The sequence below is a fragment of the Nesoenas mayeri genome (genome assembly GCF_963082525.1).
Source record: "Nesoenas mayeri genome assembly, chromosome: 2".
NCBI classification, from domain to species: Eukaryota; Metazoa; Chordata; class Aves; order Columbiformes; family Columbidae; genus Nesoenas; species Nesoenas mayeri.
Genome location: NC_137543.1, coordinates 135,559,853 through 135,581,858, shown reverse-complemented (window position 1 = coordinate 135,581,858; position 22,006 = coordinate 135,559,853). Strand labels below are relative to the sequence as shown.

At 38.0% G+C, this 22,006-nt stretch overlaps 1 protein-coding gene across 1 annotated transcript; it reads right to left on the bottom strand.

Annotated features, from left to right (window-relative positions):
- Positions 1 to 9,612: 9,612 nt before the first annotated feature.
- Positions 9,613 to 13,316, bottom strand: NDUFA4 (NDUFA4 mitochondrial complex associated). Its single transcript, XM_080340692.1, has 4 exons — positions 12,970 to 13,316; positions 12,225 to 12,313; positions 11,828 to 11,888; positions 9,613 to 9,933 (listed from the first exon to the last, which is right to left on the bottom strand). Exons 1-4 carry the CDS (start codon positions 13,009 to 13,011, stop codon positions 9,877 to 9,879), a joined length of 249 nt encoding a protein of 82 aa, XP_080196818.1. The 5' UTR covers positions 13,012 to 13,316; the 3' UTR covers positions 9,613 to 9,876.
- Positions 13,317 to 22,006: the final 8,690 nt, after the last annotated feature.

Here is a 22,006-nt window from a genome sequence, read left to right as displayed (position 1 = left end):
TGCATGTTTCATAAATACGTTTCTCTACTGAAAACACAAGGATTAAGCAAATACTAGTTCAGTTTCCAAAAGCTTCCACTAATGATTTTTAAATAACTCCAAAAGAAATCTTGGCTCTATTTAAATCAACAGTAAATTCTCACTGCATTCAGCATGTCCAAGAATTTACCTCTAATTTTTAGCCACAATACAAACCCTTTTGGTTTTAAATGAAGGTAACAGTAAGTCATGCAAGTCCACTGAATATGATGATACCTATTTTTATTAAACTTGTCAAAGTTCTAAAAACACAAATAGATTACTTTTTACTATTAAGTACAGTCTCCTTAAAATCTGGATAGATTGAGTGTATACATTAAGTGTTCATAGTAAATATTAACTGAAAAAGCCAAGATTCCATGATAAACCTCTGCCATTTATAACATTGCCACACATTACAGTTTTATGTGAAATAGATCAGTTCTCAGGGAAACACCTTTTAAAGCAAGAAAACATTTCAACAAAATATAGCAATGCTATATCTAAAAGAGTGTTGATATAGAGTCCTCCTTTACTTAGGAAATGATCAGTGGAGTTGGAGAAGTAAATGCAAACACCAGCAAGGTTTGCTTTTCAAGCACGCTGGGATACCAACATGGAATATTAAAACATGCTAAGAAGTAGGCTTATTGCCTGATGTGCATTACGAGCATAATCACTGTTGTAGCACCTCACACACCTGGGAACCCAGTGGAGAGAAGATAATGAGAAATTTTCCTTTCCAGGCAGTAAAATGGTAAGAGAGCATTTCACAAACAACTCCTGGGTGACTGCAAAAGCCTCCGCTGCACTGTTGCTGCACAGATGTAAGCACAGCTGGAAGGGATGGAGGGCTGGCACAGGGCATCATTTGGTGGCCCGTTTCCAGCCCCAGTGACACGGAGCTCAGCCCTAGAAATCCTCCCTGCTGCCTGCCCAGCATGCCTGCCTCCCTTTTAAGAACTGACATCCCCATATAGATTCAGCTGCAAAAGGACACATGATGCTCATGAGGGAGAGAAGAGCATATACCATTTAAATGTTACAGGAGATAAGCGCTCTGTGGTGGCTGCATGCATGTCACCAGATTAATATGTAATATAGCACCTGAACTGCAACTATTAAAAAAATATTTCATGTGTGTATACTGTATCTATATATGACTTGTATTATGCATACATATGCATACATATGTGTAAATACTTCAGTAGAAAGTATTTTATACTCACAGCTATACAAAAATCACTTCTTTATACTGTACATTCTTCCTCCTGTTGGTATTTTTTAGTGCACACACACAAACCACCATGGCTTTTTTTTTTTCCACTCAAGAAAAAAATCATAGAAACAGCCTAAATCCTTTAGTTTTGCCCTTTAAAATCATTAAGTATGTTCTAGTCTGCATACATTCACAAGGCAGAGGGCAGTGCTGCACAGCAATAACTGAGGTAGCTCTTATCAAGCTGCCCTGGAGACCAGCAGCCGTGTCCTCCTGGTAGCGTTAGGTACCTCTGCTGGCCTGTGCAGACGCAGTGTGCTGTGCTCATGGGGCTAGACAGCTACTAGTGTGAAAAATAGGCTTGTTTGCCCAAAGTCATACTGCTGCACAGCACAGCATTTTGTTGAATAGGTTTCCTTAAGGCTTAGGGCATACTTGAAAGCAAACCGTATGGTCCTTTAACTGGCATTAGCCAGAACAGCCAAGCACACCTCTCACCAGAAATCAGAAGTTAATTTTTTTTCTCTGTTGGAAGTTGCATGAGCTAATTAGTCCAAAGAAAATTAATATATTCAATATTGCTTAAAAAGAGCAAAGGTTATTTGTCTTAGGAAATAGCTATAAAATCCAAAATCGTATGCATTCAACAGAATTAATGGAGTTAAAAGATTATGCAAAAACCATCTTGATAAAGTTAAATCTATTTGTATGCAGGTAAAAATAGTAAATATATAGACCAGCTCTAAAAGTCATTTTGGACACCTCAGAGTGGTAAAGTGGTTTTTGTGAACCATCTCTACCCAACTGAAAATTCATTTCTGAAGGGCAATGTTGATCTCATGCAAGGCAATCACAAAACTCCATTTGAATACAGTGACATGAAAATTTCACCACAGAAGTTTCTGTGCTTCTTTCTTCCTCCCTGGCCCTAAAATAGTCAATAGGCTCTTAATGCAAAGCCTGCTGTAGATCGTGGAGAACTCTCTTTTAACTTCAACAGATCTTGTATCAGTCCTTGTACACCATTACACAGAACTGGTTAGAAGCAAGTAACATGGTATGCCTCACAAGTCTGCAAAGATGATACCACTTCTTTTTCAGAAAGCTCAGGCTTCCATCAATGATCCTCAGTTTGTTGGTAGATATTTTTGTATCAAGGCAGTTTTCTACTGCAAATTCTACAAAGTTTTACTCCAATCACTTAACTTTCCTGCTTACTCAGAAAGTAGGTGTCACAACTGTAATGAGACACTGATGGGAAAAAGTGTGATTTCTTTTTAACACAAAAGTAGCCAATGATTCTGGCATGTCATGAAACAGCATAGCCTAACAGAAGGAAAGCTCCTGACAAGCAGAAGATAGATGAGTGAAGAGGATTTCTCAGGCTAGTAAGCAGAAAGCCTGCCTAGCTGAGGAAAGAAAGGATGAGAGAATAAAGATGAAGACAAGAAAAATGGAGACCATAGGCAACATATCTATACACATTTATATGTTGCTGTCACTGAGCTTTTTTTCATTTTCGATAAATGCAACATACAAACAAACAAAAAATCCATCCAATTTTCTATGTCAAAATTCATGTACAAAAACATTTCCCTGTGACAATAATTTGTAATGGAGGAATTCATTACGCTTCCACTGCACATTTTACATCCTCTGCTTTCCTACGCCTGAATGAGTAGGCCACTTGTTTCTGTCTCTCCATTCTCCTTGCTTTGGATGTGACGTATCTCTTTTTCTGGCATCTCAAAAAGCTCACTCTTCTTTCCCATAAAAGCCCTCTGCAATGTCTGAGAAATACAGCAAAATACATCCAAGTAGAATTTCAAATACACTACTGGACTGTTTATTTTGTGTTTGATGTGCACACAGGTAGATAATGGAAAATTAAGCTTCATCCTGAAGAGCTGTGCTGTTCCTGAAGCACATTGTTTATGCTCCATGTGAGCCGATGAATGCAGCTGCGTGACTCATTTGACTGCTGGGGCAAGCACCCAGGCTTCAGGATTAGGAGGTTTATTGTTATTATATGTACAATATAAATCATATCTACCTGCCTAACCACCACATGCTGCGCTCCGTGGTGAGACATTTCTTTAGCAAGATACTCTAAATCTGAGGATCCCGTTTTAACTTTTTCCATTGTCCTCTAGTCATTATTAGTTAAAGCACAGGTTATTAAATTGTAGAATTTGTAAAAACTCAACTAATCTTTACTCTAGCTACCAGGTCAGCTGTGAAAGTTTTTATTTGATATGGGAAACAGACAAGGTTTGAGTCATCATTTTTATCGTCACCATATAGATAGTGCGTGACAGTCTGGATCACCTTTAAATACGTAGCTGTTGTAGCCTGGGCCATTAGTCAACTCCTGACCTTGTCCTCCTTTGCCGGAGATTGATAAAAGCAAGACATTGCCAGGGCAATGGATAAAGAGCAGGTCAGGTGGTGGTTCTTCACTACCTGTCCATCCATCCATGCAAAAGAGTTCTTTCATATTTAGATGTTGTGCCACCAGCATAGAACAGCTCCTGGAAATTTTGTTTCTCCTTATTTTGAGGCGAGATATATTCAACTGTGTCCTTTGTTGCTTTGCATTACAGAAAAAGGGACAAGGCCCCGTCTCCGGTGCTGAATAACGATTTGCTTAACAACTTTGCCCAGTGATGCAGAGTTCCATTTACATACAAAAAAATAAAATTAGATTTAAGATGGAAGTTCTTCTGAAAACCTTTTCCTATTTGAAGGTATAAGATAAGTTTTGTGCAGGTACAGTAATGAAGGGTGAGATATAAAATACTATGATCTTAAACTAATATAATCAATTACTCACACTGAAATCATTAAGAGAAAGCATACACAATTAAAATGCATACAGTTCAGACATGATTCAGATATACATTTTACATTATTTGAATGTTTTAGAAAACTCCTGCACTAAAACCAAGAACTGTCTGTAATTGATGTAAAAACAGATTTGGCTCCATCTGCACATCTGCATATTCTGTCAAATGTATATTACCCTTTTTTTTTTTTTTTTTTTTCTGGAATAATTCCTGAACTTACTTGGGTTTTATAAAGGGAGGGGAAAGATATGATTTTCATATGCGGAAAACTGCTTCAGTGAACCCTGGTAATTTTAAGCACATTGTCTGTAATGCAGGGTTGAATTTTCCTCCCCTAAGCTTCCAAAACACTAGGAAGTTAAATCTGCTTGCCACATCATGAAGAACAACATCTGAAGCAAATTATCCCCTTAATACTCTATCAAAATCCCATAGACTATCATGAGATGCAAGTGATACTAGAGTAGGAAGTTTGAAATTGGGATGAAATTCCATTTTCTTCCTGTTGACAATGAATTCTGCTATTATCCTGCTCTCAGTTTAGGAAAAAAAAAATCAGGACAAAAAAGAAAATAAGTTATCAGTACTGAGTAAATCTTATTAGATTCAGCACCATTTTTAAACAGCTAGGACCAAAATCTTCATTGAGACGCACTTGTGCCACCCCATTAAATTCCAGCAGTGGCACCACTGGTAGAGAAAGAATGGCACTCAGATTTTTCACCATTAAGTAATCTGTTTTCATTACCTTCTCAGCAGTTTGTTTCATTTGCCTGCAGTAAGGAAACTAAAATTAGAAAACATTTCATGTTCATAGTTAGTTTGCTTCCAATGTGAAAAAACAAGTCCATAAATTTGTCTATTGGGTTATGCCTTGTGCAGTTCTACTAAAAAAGTCGCCTTTACATTTTAGTGATGAACTGTAAATGGCATAGTGCATTATTTTGTCCAAAGTAATTCAAACTAATGACCCTAGAAATACTGTTTGAGGTGTCTAAGTTATAAAGCATTGCCAATAGTCATAAATATTACCACCAGAATTTCTATTCTCCTTTATAATGTATGCATTGCCATGTGTTAATAAACTATTTTCTGATCATCTTCAGAACTTGCTGTCTCTTTAAGGAGTTCCACATGCCAGTCTTGTATCAGTTCTAGTAGCAAATGATTGTCAGATAAATGCTGATAGCAAACTATTAAAAGATTCAATGCATTGTTCTTGCCTTGACTTGCATACTTAAGCTCTCACTTGACATTACATAAAGTGATACTGATTCTTACTGAAATGAAAATAGAAAAAAAATTGAGCAAGTCAAAGTGTGGTGATCTTACAGGCTCTTCAGCTGGTAGCTCTGAGAATAATATTAGCTTAGAAAGTCTAAAAATTACTTTTTAGTTTCATTTACACAAAACTTTGAAAAAGAAGAAAAAAAACATAAAATATATTTCTGGTTTAGATAAATGTTACTCTGGATGCTAAAAAAACATTTGCTTCTCAAGAATGGCAGAAGTGTCTATTTTCTTGCATTGTACTTGCTCATGTCATTCTTACTATTATAGGAAAGTATTAAGACTTAACAACCATATTTTGAAATTATTGAAAAAATAAATAAATAAAGTTTATCCAAGCCGTCTGGCACCAGAATTAATACACATTTGGGAAACCTGCCATCATAGTGGCATCCAGAGACACTCTTAAGAAGCTTAGAGATCAGAGGAGGAGATGAAAAGATTTGAGCTTCATGGGAGCTTCTCATGACTAAACACTGATGCCAAGACCACTTCTAAGGAAAAGCGGATGGATCATGAAGTCATGAAAGCATGAAGTCAAACAACTTCTGGATTTTAAAACAGAGGACTGAAGAGTTAGATTTTCCATGAAGTAATATAAAAAAACTACTGTGGCAATGACACAAGTGAAGACCTTATTTTTGGAGTTCTCATAGACCTGCCGTGCTTCCTTTATCCTGCAGAAAGGATTTTCTAGCTCATACAGTTGCTTTCACATGAAGGCTTGCCAATGAGTAGAAACAATAACTTAGTGTGCACTTGCACATATCTAATTTTTTTCAATAACTCATTTTCTGTTCTAAATACCTTTTTAAAATTCCTGTAATGACTTTTCAATCTTTTTTTCTAACAAAGTATTACAGTCCACTCAGCATTAAACATACATTTCCTTAGTTTTAAAGGTCATTCAAGATTCACAAACCAAAATATCCTTAAAGGTAAAGCAGGGCTTGAATATAAATCTCAAAGATATTTCCTCAGATGACACGTGGCTAGAAATTCTATGCAAAATTTAAATCATTTTTTTAGTATCAGACACATCCTTCTAATTTCTTAGAGGCAGTTAGATATTCTATACTCATGAGAAGCTTTCCTTACTGCAGGCAAATAACATAAATCCTACTTACTATCTATACTAAAAATACAACCAAATGAAATACATTACAACATGCTGCAAGGAGTTTGTGTTCATGTGCAAAAAACTAGAGAAGCCAGTAATTCTTTCCACCCTAGGTGGGCAGAATTAATTTCAGATTTGATCACCCTGCTGCGTATCAGGATCACTGATAAGGAGGCGCAGAATAACTGCATTAACAGAAATCTGACAGTGGCAAGCACAATGCTGTATTGTAAAAATTACAGGCAAATCTTCTGTACGTGGCTCATTAACAAGACATGCAGGCCAGGCCTACAATGATTGTTCCAGAAAAATCTGGCACGAACTGGAATGCAGCAGCTGTATCCATCTTAGTCAGAACGTAAGACAGCAGAATGTAAGTCTCTTTCCAATAACACGGCACTTGCTGAAGCAAAATTACATGCTATAGTGTTAATGAAGGACCTCGGTTTACCTATAAATGATGAGATATAGTTGTTTCATAAAAGTTAATAGCCAAAGATGAACATTGCAAGCTAGAATCCTAAAAATCCAAACTGCAATCATTTCTTCATGTTGTCTTCAGAGAATACCATCTTTTGCCTTCATGAAGAAGAAAAAGGTAGAAGATGGCTTTAAATAAACAGCTTTAAAGAAGATTGTTGAATATTTTAATACATATTTAACTGTCAAGCTGGAAATGGTTCTCTTTCAGAAACAGAACACTACAAAAATGCTAAGAAATGTAGTGGGTACTGATATACCACTACTAACCAGTTATAAACTAGGGCCAAGCATGTGCTTTGGTTTTACATGGAATAAATGGTTCCTCTGTCCCCTGAGGAAAACTCACAGTAGAAAAAGGTAAGCAGGAATTTTATGTCTTGCAGGACTGGAATTTTAAGAATAAAAACAATATATGAAATAACAAAAAAAAAGGAACCAGGGACTAAATGCATTTGTATGTTTACAAACAAAGAAACAAACCCAACAACAACAAAACCATACACACACATACACACACACACAAAAGGACACATGAAAAACCACAGACCACTGAGGAAATAGTAACAGATCACAGAACTGAATTACTAGGACAGATGTATCAACCAATAAGTTATAAAATATCAAAAATTACGGAACTTTTCTCTCAGGCATTTGAGGAACACACATTGTAATACTACCAATGAAATTGGTAAATTTTAATGCTTTTATGTCCCAAAGCTGAAGATTTAAGCAAGTGTTTAATTTCTGCCCACTGAATAATTTAAGACAGACTTACAGTAGGTAGTGTGGCTTTAAGTCTCTCTAGATGTGAGGGTTCGACCATAAGAAAAACATCACACTGTACAGAGCCAGAAAATAGCATATTATGCTTGTATGAAGAGAATGTGTTATTGGTTGAAGGGGTAATCCACAGAAAATACACAGCATTCTTCATTTGACTCAGTTTCTTTTTGGAAATAATGTAATATTTTTCAATTACTGACTACTTTGAGCATCAAAGATTAATGAAGAAACGGTAACTTATTGTCTGTAACCATTGAAAACAGCACAGAAGCATACCCTCAAAAAGAAAAAGAAGGAAGTGTCCGCTCAGGATAATGGTCTCTGGAACAAAATGTTACCATCTCAACTTAAAAGACTTTCAGCTCTCTGTATTTTTAGTAGCAAGTATGCTGCTACAGGTAAAGTAGCATTGAACACATTTCTTTTTTGTTTTCTAGTCAATCCATATTTAAAGATTCAAATAGCTTAAGCACTTGTTAAATATATTTTAAAATATGTCAGGGGCAGACTATTTACTTCATCTTAAGTGCCTTTATTAAGAAAAACATGCATCTATACCCTCTTTAGCTGTGACCAAAGGGAATACCCTTGTCTCACCTTGCTAAGAATCAGGTTTACTTCCTAGGTATTGGTCTTTATGTCCAGAAAAAGTGATCTGCATTTAGAGACCACAGTAACATCAGTAAAATCCAAAGTACTACCAACCAGTAAGTTATTGGAACACTTCTGCTTTTTACACAACATACTTTTTAAACTGAAGAACGAAAAGTGTTGCAATAGAATGTTCTAATTCCTAAAAATATTTGGATTCCGATAGCAACCAGAGTCCCTAAGGATGCTTATAGACTTTGCTCACCACTGTAAACATCTCTCTCATAACATTCGTTTTCTTCTTCAGGCTCTTAAAGAGCCTCTCAAACACACAAGTGAAAACTGCAAGTAAATCCACCATTTTGGTATGCAATGAAGATAATTGCTACCAAACCCAATTGACCTCTAAGATTATTCTGTGTAAAATGTGAAGTCCTTGCAAATATATTTTTTTAAGTCATTACTACAGCATAGTTTTTCTTCTCTAGTAAAAGTTCTTGCCACTCAGGTTATTTGAATCTATACTTATTATTTGCAACAGCAGCTCTGGTTCTGTACATTCTGAGAGTCCACTTTAAGTGAAGTGAAATGTGTAAGGATGGGAACAGCTGTGCTCAGTCAGATAGTCCAGAATTATATGCCTTAGCCAGGGAAATACCAGATGTTCACAAAAAAGAACAAAGAGCCCACCGTAACTTACAGACTTGCAAAAATATTTTGGTTTTGTATTCCCATAGCAAGACTCAGCCAAGTACTGAAGTATGAGAATTTGCCCTTGGTGAAAGATATTTTTCCTTTTACATGAAAATCTACTTAATTTTCGAATCCTGCACCCTGTTCTGCTGTGTGCTTCCCTTCTTTAAAAGTGTGATCCACAGGAAAACTTGAATATGTCCCTAGAATTTTATTTTTTAAATACTTAAGATTGTCTTCTTGTTTACTAACAAAAAAAATACAGAAACCTTTTGCAGAGAGCTTGGACTTTTTTTTTTTTCCTTCCCTCCAGTAACATATGGCAACATCTGTTGCTTCCTTGTTGGACAATGATTTGTTAGCATTGACTTGTCTCTTACCAAAATTTCTTAAAGTAGCCAAATAGAAATATTCAGGTGCAATTAAAAAAACCAACCACAAACATAAAAATGTAAATGTGTGCTTTCAAGTTCTTGTAGTTTGATATATTGCATGAACATGCAATTATTTCTCTAGAGTCAAGAGGCTGAGTATAAAGCCCATCAAGACAACTTTTATTTCTTGTTGAGGAAACACGAATTGGCTTTTGCTTACTATTTGACTTATCATACAACAAACTGTTAATAAAAGGATATTCTCATTTAGCAAAATTAAAGAGTAGACACTCCAAGTTTCAGGCATTTATTAAGCCTCTTCAGAACACTCAGAACTCAGAACATGACCAAGTGCAGCATGAGGCAAGTTTGATTATTTCCTGGATGCTTATGTGTGACAACTGTGCGGACGGCTTCCGGAAGACCTTTCTGTGCAGCTTACAGAGATGAGCGTGTTGTTTAGAAGTCAGGGCGGTCCTTTTTCAGTTTACTGTAGTCTACGTTAACCGAGTAGAACTAGGGGGGAAAAAAACGAGTAAGAATCTTGACTGTCCATTTTCCATGGTATTTACTAAAACACACACATTATTTAAACTCAGGAAACTGAAATCATAGTTTGAGTCTGTACACTAGACAATAATAAATAAAGAGTCTGAAGAGCAACAACTTTATGTTATCTTCATTCTGCATAAACTATTAGAACCTCTGCATTTAAAATGAGGCAGTGCTCATGTCTACAACCAGAGAAAACCCACAGTGTTTCTTCTTTGATTCACAGAATTAAGAGTCCATTCACATGAAGCTCTTACAGTACTGCTGAATTTATCCTTTTTGCCCCAAATCCATGTGCTCCTGTACACAGAGGGCAACAGCTAGCTTACCAAGTGGCACAAAAGCATGGTGTATATGAAGAGTGTCACAAAGGAACATTCAGAACAGTGCTGCAAAAGCTAAGTTTGGTTTAAGTAGCTGTGTCTATAAATGCAAGGTATGACAAAGAGGAAGGAGAGTAAGAATAGATCCTTTCACACTCCCAGTTTACATTAATAAAGTTGAATTGTATTACAAGCAATTCAAAACAGCCTAAATAGTCCCTGAGAACAATGAACTTAGACTAAAAGCATATTTTGGTATCCCAGCCTGACTTGACATAAAGCAAATATTTATCTATTAGCTTGATTACGTTTAGTTATGCCCATTTTTTTTAACTTTCTCAGAGAAAAGAAAACAGCCTACAGCACATTCCAACTACAACAAATTGCAACTCCTACAGTAATGATCACAAGTCTTTGACTTTTTTTCTTTGGGAAGACTGAGGAAATTGACATGACAAAGCAGTATACAAAAAAAAAAAATCATCAAAATCTAAGATTTTTTTATAGAAGAGCTTTTTACTAAACAGAGTAGAGTATCTGCCTTTCCATTTCCCACAGTGCAGATTTGGAAAAACAGCCCCAGTGATACACACCCCCAAATATGGTAAAGCCTGAGGTTGTGTTTGCATGCTAAGACAGAAGGGGAATGCTACACAAGGCATGCACTCTTTTAAAGAATTCGTGCTGCACAGTGTGCTGAATTTTCCTCTTTTAGATATTTAAGAAAGGGCAACATTCCAGAAGCAGCAATGAAAACAAAGTATTATGTTCTTCCTGGACCTTTAAGGGAACTACAACATATTTTATTTTTGGAGTGTGGTTTTTTTGCTTATTTCAATTATTAGAATAGTAAGATATGGTACTAAACAGACACTAGTTTTGAAAAACATAGCGGGTTTGCTTTTTTAGTAGTTTGAGGATAATCTTAAAATATTTTTAACTGGAATCTACTGAAATACTGTTTCAATAAAACTTCATATTTGTGTAAACTACCAATTGTTTTACACATTTTTGCATGCTTCCTCATTAGTTCAATGAAATAACTTGAATAGTACTTAAAGAGTATTTCAATTGCTTCCAGTTACTTACAGACAATTGTTTTGTTTTCAAACAACCACCAGTAAAACTGAATTAGTGTTTATGTTAAACACTAACATTTTCTGCTTTGCTTCTCCTAAGTCCAATAGTTCAGAGGTTAGAAAGCTTTAGTGGAGAACTTAGACGTTTATGTCCTTCTCCCTGTAGTTTATTTCCAAGTATTATGAGCTAGTATGTTCCTTCTCTCACATACAATTCCTCTTTTTCCTACAGTGCAATACATATAACTGCTTCTGTATAGATTCCTTTCACCTCGTTATCAACCAGCTCAGGAAAGTCTAAAATACCAAACCCAGCTCTCTCTGCTCTGAGTTAAGAGAGAATGGCAGAGAAAATACACCACTCATTCAGCTACTGTCCAATATCCTAAACATTCTAAAGCAGCAGGCAATACCTTTGACACTATGATTCCTAAACATTTGTAATTTTTATTTTACCTTGTACTGGTCAGTGGGAGACAGTTTGTTCCAAGGTTCTGGATTGTTTTTCTTGTCCCAGCTGTTGAGAGAAATGCAAGATGTAAGAAAGTATTAAGAGAATCACACTACCTCCAAAATAAATAAAATTTATATGTGTGCTGTGGTTATTAGGCCATGAAGAGTCACCCATTCAGGCAAGTTTCCACAGAAAAAGGCACAGTCCTTTGTCAGCAGTCTGTAAGTATCAAACAGTAAACAAACAATATCCCAATCAAGGAAATCTCCACGCACTCTCACGCATAGTGATATTGCAACAAGACATTAAGGTCTCCAGAAGCATAAAAACCAAGGCAGTAAGGTTTACTTCAATATATGTATCAAGACAACTGTGTGCTGTAAATTATTCTATACATACCAGACATCAGGGTTAACTGTTGCCAAACGCAAGAGATACAGGCCTGCACCAACACCTCCAGATCCAATGATCAAAAACAGAGGGATCAACTAGAATAAAAACAATGAAATTAAATGATATGCCACAACATAACAAAATAGTATTATTACATCGCAATCCTAACTACAGTAACGACAAACCAAATAACAAGCTCACACACTTTGAGCCATGACGCACGGCCCTCTAAAACCCTGACATCAGCTCCCTGTGCTGACATCCCTGGGGTCAGAGATGAACTAGTGGCTATGAAGATGCAGACATGAAAAAAATACTGCCAGAAGCAGAACAACCCAATGTCCCAGAACAGCATGTTTCTGAGAAACACACATCAGTCACTCTAATGCCCAGAACAGTCCCTACTATCTGTATCCCCACGATAAAGCAGGAAAATGGGGGTGGGAGGTGTAGGGAAGGAGATGAGCACGACGATGGGAAGAGCCGCTTCCAGCCTCGCTGCTGCAGCACAAAAGGTCCGCACATCCTAAAGGAAAAGCGGATCTGGCCGTGCCTCAACGATGTGCCCTGACCTGCTCGCAGGCCGCCAGCCCGGCCCACTCGAGAAGGAAAGGACACGGAAGAGCGAGGCGGGGGCGACCGGCGGGGCCGGGGGCACCAACCGCCATCAACGGAGGGCGCAGGGCGGGGGCCCGCCGGGCCCAGGCTCCGCAGCCCCCGCTCCGCAGCCCCCGCGCCAGCGGGTACTCACGCTGGGGTGCTTCTTGGCGTGGGTGACGATGAGGCGGAACATGGCGGCAGCGGGCGCAGGCGAAGGTCTCAGGGTCCCCCAGGCTCCGGTCCCGTCCTGTAGCCGCCGAGGCCCAATGTCACCCGAGGCCCCCGGCGCGGCAGGTGCCCAACGCCGCAGCCCGGATGTAGCAGGTCCGGCGTTTGCCTGTTCGCTCTCCGCCGCGCCTCGCCGTTGGCCGGCGCCCCGTACCGACAGCGCCGAGCGCCCCAGCCCTCACAGCTTCAGAGTTAGCGCGGCCCCCAGCCGGCCGGGCCGTGAGCGACGCTCGGGGAGCAGGCACCTGCCCGGGCACCCCGAGCCCCCTCCGCAGGGGCGCGCCGGGCAGGCGCCAACGCCGCTTGGCCCCGCCCCGCCTGGCGCTGGAGTGGAGCGGGCAGCGCCTGCGCTCGGGGCAGCGGGGGTGGCGGGGCCCGGGGAGCCGCTGCCGCGGGTTTCTTGTCACCGCCTCGCAGCTGCTCCCGCGCAGACGGGGCCGGGAGCCGCCGGAGCCCCCTCGGTGAGCACCTGTCACGTACCGGGGCTGCCCTGGATGTGTGCGGCGGCGTGCGGGTGCACAGACCGACACCCGCGTTCATCTTGTTTTCGGCGAGGGGAACCTCACGTTACCCGGGTTAAAGGTTCGAGGAGTTAGGGTTTCGTTTTCTTGAAACTCACAATGAAACTGCCAAACTAATTGTGCTGCTACAATAAAGGTAGTGCAAGTTAGGTGTATACACAGCGTTGAGAGAAACCTGAAATATTGTGTCCAGTTCTGGGCCCCTCAGTTCCAGAAGGACAGGAAACTGCTGGAGAGAGGCCAGCGCAGGGCAACGAAGATGATTAAGGGAGTGGAGCATCTCCCGTATGAGGAAAGGCTGAGGGAGCTGGGTCTCTTTAGTTTGGAGAAGAGGAGACTGAGGGGTGACCTTATTAATGTTTACAGATATATAAAGGGTGAGTGTCACAAGGACAGAGCCAGGCTCTTCTTGGTGACAACCAACGGTGGGACAAGGGGTAATGGGTTCAAACTGGTACACAAGAGGTTCCACTTAAATTTGAGAAGAAACTTCTTCTCAGTAAGGGTATCAGAACATTGGAACAGGCTGCCCAGGGAGGTTGTGGAGTCTCCTACTCTGGAGACATTCAAATCCCACCTGGACACGTTCCTTTGTAACCTCATCTAGGTGTTCCTGCTCCAGCAGGGGGATTGGACTAGATGATCTTTTGAGATCCCTTCCAATCCCTAACATTCTGTGATTTTTTATGTGTAACATACAAATGATTCACAAAAAATATTTTTGGCCCAGAGTGTGAAATGTTACATATTTTTGCCAAGGTTGGGTTGGATTTCATTATTTTCTCTGTTAGGTAATTATAAATAAGCAGTGGAGCTCCTTAATGTATAATACTAAGTCCTTTCCTAGTGTAGTCTCCCTTGCCTTATATCTTACTTTATACAGAATTGGGAACCTAGTGCCTCTTTTTGGGTAGGATCACCAGCCACTTTGATGTATGATTTCTTATACAAAAAAGCGATGCAAAAGGTAATTTTATTTGCACTCAGTCATTAAGAAACTCAACTTTAGGTAGAGGGAATATCAGCACGCTGCGAACCTAAGACAAGAATCCTGTTCCCAGGTTAAGAGCAGAGTAACTTTACATGAATGCTTATATTTTGTGTGGATACATGTCAAAGTAAATTTTTGAAGTAAAATATAACTAAATGGCAGAGAATATATGTTTTAAGCAAACTGACGTCTTTTATTTCACGTTCTAGTTCCATAGGCTGTCTTCTCATCTCCCTCATTTGCTTCAGAATTGACAAACAGGAGCATAGTTGGGTGTATTCCAAGATCCTGTTAATTGTTTCATTATACATTGTGTCGTAGGGACAGCATTTTTTCATTTTTTTCCAAATGAAGAGAGCAATTTGTCCATGCAGTTAAAAGTATAGAAAATAATAGTATCATTGCTATTTCCTTTATAAGAGAGAAACACCTGAAACCTCCAAGAGTAACTTGGAAGGTTACACTGCTCACCCTCTAGTAGAGCAGTTGAACTTTTCACCATATACTTGGATCACAGGAAACACGAGTTGCCGCAGCAGCTGCAGGATGACCAGGAGGAGGCCACAGGGTGGATGGATAAACAGTAACCAGGTGCGGCTGCTCAGCAAAATTCACCTCAGATTGGAACACTCTGCTTTCTTCTGCACAGCAGATGTAAGCGGCTGAAATTCAGAGACTTTGAGTAGCCTATTTCTACATTACTAAGGGAAGACTGTCAGGACACATTGTTTCTACTAGGCAAGTCATGGGCACCTATTTTTAAGAAATACATCATGGGTTTTTTATGCTTTTCAGTATTCATTTTTAATGATTTATACTTTTGTTGGTTTCTTGGACTTTTATGAATTTAAACAGAGGCATAGGACCTGATTTGCAAAATTTTTCAAGCATCTTATGAGGTTTCATAAATTTTTCTAAAAATATTTTCATAAATTTAACATCAGCTTTTATTGCCTGTATGGCTCAGCTCTTTCATTGTTCATATACATGTCTTATTATTTATGTTACTTGGACTTTTGTGTATGTTAATGAATTTCACAGACATAAAAAGAGTGAAAACAAACAGAAAACAGATTTTTTTTTTGTTATAATTTTAGAAATTGTGAGTTAATGTTCTTAAAGTACACCTAGTGCTACAAATGCAATCTCTCAGTTGCTTGGCTTGGTGAAATTCTGAGTAAACTCAAGCCACCTCACGGTGTTTTGATGGTGGATCTCTGTGTCCTAGAAATACCTACTTGGCTGCCATGTGTGTGTGCTTGAACTACACTGTAGTTATTTCAAATGTATATGTTAATTTGTAGTAATGCTTTCAGTATGTTGGCCATACTTCAAGACTAACAATTTTCTATTACTCATCAAGAATCCATCCACTCCCTTAAAAAGGGTGAACACCAGATAAAGGTAGAGAATTTTATCACTATTCTACCTGTCGCTTAGCTACTCAAGCTGAAAGTAAACACATTTATTTCCTCTTAAAATTTGGTGTCTTTGTGTTTACACCTGACAATTTATGATGCTTTAGTTAGACTGGTCACTTAGTTTATTCGGATAAAGTTATTTTTGTGCAGGTTTCTGCTTTTTAAATAAGTGAATCCATAAATCCTTCAGTTATTTTGGCAAGGTTTTGTGATAAACTGGTCCATTAAGAACTAAGGGGCTAGATTTGCAGTAGGTGCTAAGCATTGCTGAAAATCAAGTCCTCAGGTTATTCTGGTGCTTTATCATTTTTTTTTTTTCTCTTTTCATTTTGTTCTCCTGTACAGCCTCACCTCATGCCTTCTGTCTCTCACTTGTCCTTCTTTGATTGCTATAATATCCTGTTTCTATCTTTAGGCTTATTTGGGCTTTTGGTTTCAGAAACTTTCTTTTATTCCAAATTTTTTGTTTCATATTTGGTGACCTTCCTGTTTCTAAAGCCTTCCTTCCCTAAACCTTCCCTATTATTATTAATCACAAAGCCACATATTTCTACTCTGTTTAACAGTTATGGTGCGCTTCTGTTTTATTGTTGTTGTTTTTTTTTAATATTAGAAGCAATTGATTTTAGCCACAGATAAAATCATGTCTCATCTCCAGAAGAACAGGAATATGAAGACATAATAAAATCAGAGGTTATTTGAAGAATCGCACTCCTAAGGTTGACAGAATCAGTTGTTTTTTAAAAAAAGCAACAGAGACATAATTATAGTCACTTTGAAGTTACATATTTTAATTGGAGTAAAATAGGAAAGACTACTAGATTCTTGAGATGTTCCAATTGGTCATAGACCAAGAAACTAAACTCATAGTGAATTGTCGTATTTCATCAAGGACATTTCTCTATTAATCAGAACTATGTATAAACAGAGGATTTCCTTTAGGACATACAGTTTCAGTTAAAAGGCATAGACTTTTAAAAGTAGTTCTTAGCAGACAAAAGGAATTCTAGGAGACCAAAAATGTATTTAAAAAGTAAAAATTTAAATGTAAACCCTGAATTACATGCAACAAATACACAGGGACCTTTGTGATGATTTTTCGTGTGCATGGTTTGTTGTTTGGGGTTTTTGGTTTTTTTTTTGGTCTGTTTTTTTGTTTTGTTGTCATTGTTTGGTGTTTGGTTTTTGTTTGTGATTTTTTTGTGTGTTCTTTTTCCCATTTGTGTGTCAGTTTCCTGTTTTAAGTCCTCCTATTCCTTTCTCTGCAGTTAGTGGGGAGCAAGAGCAGAACAGGGTGTATGTACGCACCCTCAGCCAAACCCATGTGGAGGAGTCTGTTTACATCTTTCTGAAAATCCGACTTTTGTTTGGTTTTAACACTGTAAAATGGAGTGGCAGCATATTCTGTTCTTGCATCCCTGGTCTAAGGGCAGTAAGGGATCTTGGGGGACTGAGGTGGATGTGTAGGGGCAGTAACATAGCACCTTGTGATAAAATCTTCCTGTGAGTGTAAACATCATCAATATTATAACAGATCTGAAAAAAAAGCCTAAGCATTTCAGTGTGTTGCAGTTGGTTAAGTCAAATGTTATGTTTGCAAACAAAAAAATTTGAAAGAAAAAATTACAGCTATAGAGCAGATTTTTTTTTTTAAACTGCAACAAAAATATGTGTAGCATTTAAGAGAACTATGATGAAAGGAAAACAGCTTCTGGAAATCTTGTATACTAACAAAACACAAAGGCAATAACAGAAGAAATGAGTAACAGTTGGTATTGAAATATATGGTACAGAAATATTCTACATCTCTCACTTTTGTCCATCAAAAGTACAGTTTAAGAAAGCTTGTCTCCATATATCTAACTAAAAATGCACAATAATATTAGCATTATAAATAGATTATTATTTTATTTTTAAAAATACCCAATTTCAGTTTAAACAAGTTTATATAAAGACATGTTATGCAGCATAACCGCATAGCATCCGTATAAGCAAAATTTCTCTTAAGTAGGGGTGCTAGAGATCTGGAAAAGAAAAAAACTTGGTGACTGTATTTCTATATTCTATTACTAAGGGAAGAATAGTTTCTTAGAGTTTGTAATCTGCTCAGCAAGTCAAGGATAATACTCTATTCATATTAAGACAGAAAAACTTTTTTTTAGTTGACTTGGATTTATGGACATAACTTATGATTATTCGTTTATATTACAAATTGTGTCCTGTATTTTTACAGTGCAATTTGTAAACCTAAAGATATTAGCCCTAATGTACAAAACTCCTGTTGCATTACACTTTTATTAAGTGTAGAGCTATATAAACTGCTGTGGTAGTTATAATTACTTTAAAGCAAGTAAATCCTTACTTTTAAGAACTTGCTTCAAAATAAAGGCTTTTATTTTAAATGAAAATAAATACACTCTTTATATGAATATGTGCAATTTAGCAAAAGTGAGATTACCAGTAATAAAATGAAGCAAGGATTTCTTTAATCTTTCTTTCCTGAATTTCAGCATCTTCTGGCAAAATGTGGATATATTTACAAGAATTTAAACTGTTGTCCTTGAACACAATTTTTATAAAATCCTAGTTCCTCAGCTGTCATAAATGGTTATTAGTGAAACTGCATAAAAAATCTAGAGGCAAGTTCTTTGTTTGTCCATACAGAGTACAAAAAGAAGAACTGGGCAGGACATTGGAAACATTCAAATCCAGGCTGGATGAAACTCTGAGCAACCTGATCTGGTTGAAGATGTCCCTGCTCATGGCAGGGGGGTTGGACTAGATGACCTTTGAAAGTCCCTTCCAACCCAAACCATTCTGTGATTCTATTTCTTAGCATAAAAATGCTCTTATTCATTCCTTCCATAGAAGACCTACTAAAGTGTATATTTCGCGGAGAACCAGGTGGCTACAGGGGTTGTTCATAATGGAATATTGACTTTTTTTACGTGTCAGTTAACAGTCTGAAATCTGGCTCAATTCAATTTCTTTAGAGATTTTGGAGCAGCGTGGGCTGACAGTGGGAAGCACCTCAGGTAACAGATCCTGCAGGAGCAAACAGGCTATCGCATCTGTCACCAGCAAGAGTTTTTCTTAGCCTGCTGAAAATAAAACATTTCAGCTGAAAGACTTCAGTAGTTATGGCAGAAAAACAGAAATAGAGATGTGTAAGAGTAATAAGACATTCCAGAATACATGAAAATATTCAGGTTTTAAATACCAGCATTTATAAAATGCATATATATTTTTTAAATGTAATATCATTCCATAACTATTAGGAACAGAAAGCAAGAAAGAGAATGACATGGCAAAGGGAGAAGAGCTGAGAATCAAATACATAAAAAAAACTCAGTTGTGGTCCCTGCTTACTCTATAGGTTCAAGAGAGTAAATGAAACAGCTGGTCTTTGTGTTCAAAATATATTTTGTTTTAAATTATATAATTTGCCAAATGTTAGGATGCAGACGTACAGGCCCCACAAAGCTTGCCCCCACCTGGAAGGCTTGAACTTGACCAGAAGGACCACAAGAAGTTATTGGAACGATTCCCCTGAAAACTATACTGATTCAGCACCCTTTTGCAGGTAATATCTTTCCTGTGATTGCATCCATAGATGCTATTTCCCTGTAAGATGCTCTTGTGTTTAATTTGAAAAACTATCTGGACTCTATAAATAAAATATAAATTCAATGGCTTGATAGAAAGTCAAAATTTCACTAAAAATATAAACAGGACTGGTACCTGGAACTGTTTATAACTAGGTGCTGCTTCAGATATAACAACTTGTGAGAGACAAAAGTCCTCCTGTTTCTGATGCCTCTAATTGTCTTAAGGCTTTTGATCTTTCATCTTGAGACAGGAGGTTAAAGGATGCTTTTGAGTTTCAGCTATGGAGAAGGGAGAAGCGCACTTGAAATATGCTTCCAGGAGCATTCTATGCTGTTTCTTTTACATACGCTGGTGAAGATATAGAAATCCGTACATGTTCTCTGCTCTGATGTACAAAATTTAACTGAGCCTTTGATTAATCTTTTGTCTGCTGATAGTTTTACCCAAGTTTACTGAAATCTCAGCTGCATTTTTTTTATTCCTGGAATCTACACTGACTGAGACCAGTAATGGATTTCCAGGGCTGGCATGACAGACAGGCTTATGCTACCAAAACCTATTATATTTCAACAGCTCTTGGCTAATTATTTCTAAAAAAATCTGATAGAAGTTTGCCCTATGAATAAAGTTTTTCTCCTTTACCAGAAAATAATAATTTGGTATTGACAGCACTTTCCAGGACATATTGCTGCTTAGCAGAGACTGATGCAGCTGCCACAGGAGTGACTCAAGCAGACAGTCTGGGAACAGAGCAAGCTGCATATAGGCAGCTTCTGAAATGTAAAAAAAAAAAAGTACAATTGACTGTGCAACAGCTGTAGGGAATAATATATGAGGCCTCATGTTCACTGTGTATTCCAAACATAAAGAGAACAATATAATATTAACAAAGAAACATGAAAACAGCATGTGTTTACAAAGGATAGTCTTAGTGCTGTGGTATTATCTGCACAAGCTGTGTCAACAAAGGATTACACAGTTAAAAAAACATAAATAGATTTTGTATTCTAATTTATTTTTCTGATTTTTTTTTTCTATAATGGAGAATATTTTAATGGAAACAATCTATGGAAAGAATAAGGCTTCCAAATCTAACCGTTTCAATAAGCCAAAACTTGTTCTCATTTAAGACGGTGATAGAGCCTTTAGAGGACAGGATTAGACATAATTCTGATCAAGCTATTTTCCAGAAACCTAGGCTAGAGAAAATCTCATTTGTCTTCCAGTAACATGAGTCATATTCTTTTGGTTTCTTTATGGAAAAGGTAAAGAGGGATTCTTGCGATTTATGAACAAGAGGCAGATACTGCTATTTTGGAAGTAAGAATGTTATTCATGTAGTTTCCAGAGAGAACATCATTTGCCTCTCTGCTGTAGTTTTTAGAGGAAGGTTAATGTTTGCAAAGTAGGAAAGTCTACTGAATAGAAATTGCAAAAGAATGTTTTGCAGGAGGTTTAGAAATCCACAATGTTTTATGCATTGCAGCAAGAAGAGACACGTCAATCCAGTTGTTAATACTAGGTGACAGAACTATTATTGATTACTTTAGGAGTCTTTGAATTATATTGCAGATCCTGACACTGTTGGGTAACACACCACCATCTGAAAAGCATGAATGTGGAATGTGTTTTGCTTTTACCTCAGTGAATGACAGTGCTGGTGGCGGGGGCAATACCTTTCACAAACCTTGAGAACTGCAAAAGTTGGGGGATTAGTTTAAGCAAGTCTACCTTCTGAAATCAGTAGGAAGATAGAGGTGGCTCGCAGGGGCAACCTAAAGTAGAGCTAGAAAAAATCACTCAGGGTGTCATCCTTGGCCCCTGCCAAAATCACTGGAGATACAGGCTGGTGCACAGGTGGATTTCAGTTGCATTTCAGATGTTACTGGATAAACCTCATGCTTTCATTACCCTGCAGAGCAAAACCAAGATACCTGCAGTATCCTGGTATGAACCTGGTAAGACCTGGACACTTTGTGCTGAACATCTACAATATCTGTTTCTTTATATTCTCCCATGGTTCATTCTGTGAAAAAACATTAGTCTTGGGGTTCCTTCTGTAAGGGCTGTGATGTCAGACACTGTGAGGGCTGATCAGTTTTGTAAGCAGCCTGATTTTGCAGACAGTGGCATGTATAACTGGGGATAAACTATCGCTATCTTGGCAGTTGTTTAAACCTTTTCCTGGCTTTGCCACTGTGGCGGATGCACTCAACCCCCTCCAGAATCCTAAATCACTCCCCCACAACAGCCAACTGAAGTGCAATTTAGACATCAACAAAATCTGCACAGAAGGGCATAGTGTCAGGTTCTGGTAAGGAAGCAAGTAGTGGATCTCCAAGCAATCACCCTTTTACAATCACAATATCTCAAACTATCACATTCACATGAATCATTAGTACTTTATGCAGATGATTT

What these genes read in the sequence shown, in the direction of transcription:
- NDUFA4 (XM_080340692.1), bottom strand. Translation starts at nt 13,011, where the DNA reads ATGTTCCGCCTCATCGTCACCCACGCCAAGAAGCACCCCAGC. An exon ending in ACAGTTAACCCTGATGTCTG is followed by an intron (nt 11,889 to 12,224) that starts GTATGTATAGAA and finishes TTCTCTCAACAG; the next exon opens with CTGGGACAAGAAAAACAATC. An exon ending in CTCCCACTGACCAGTACAAG is followed by an intron (nt 9,934 to 11,827) that starts GTAAAATAAAAA and finishes TTTCCCCCCTAG; the next exon opens with TTCTACTCGGTTAACGTAGA.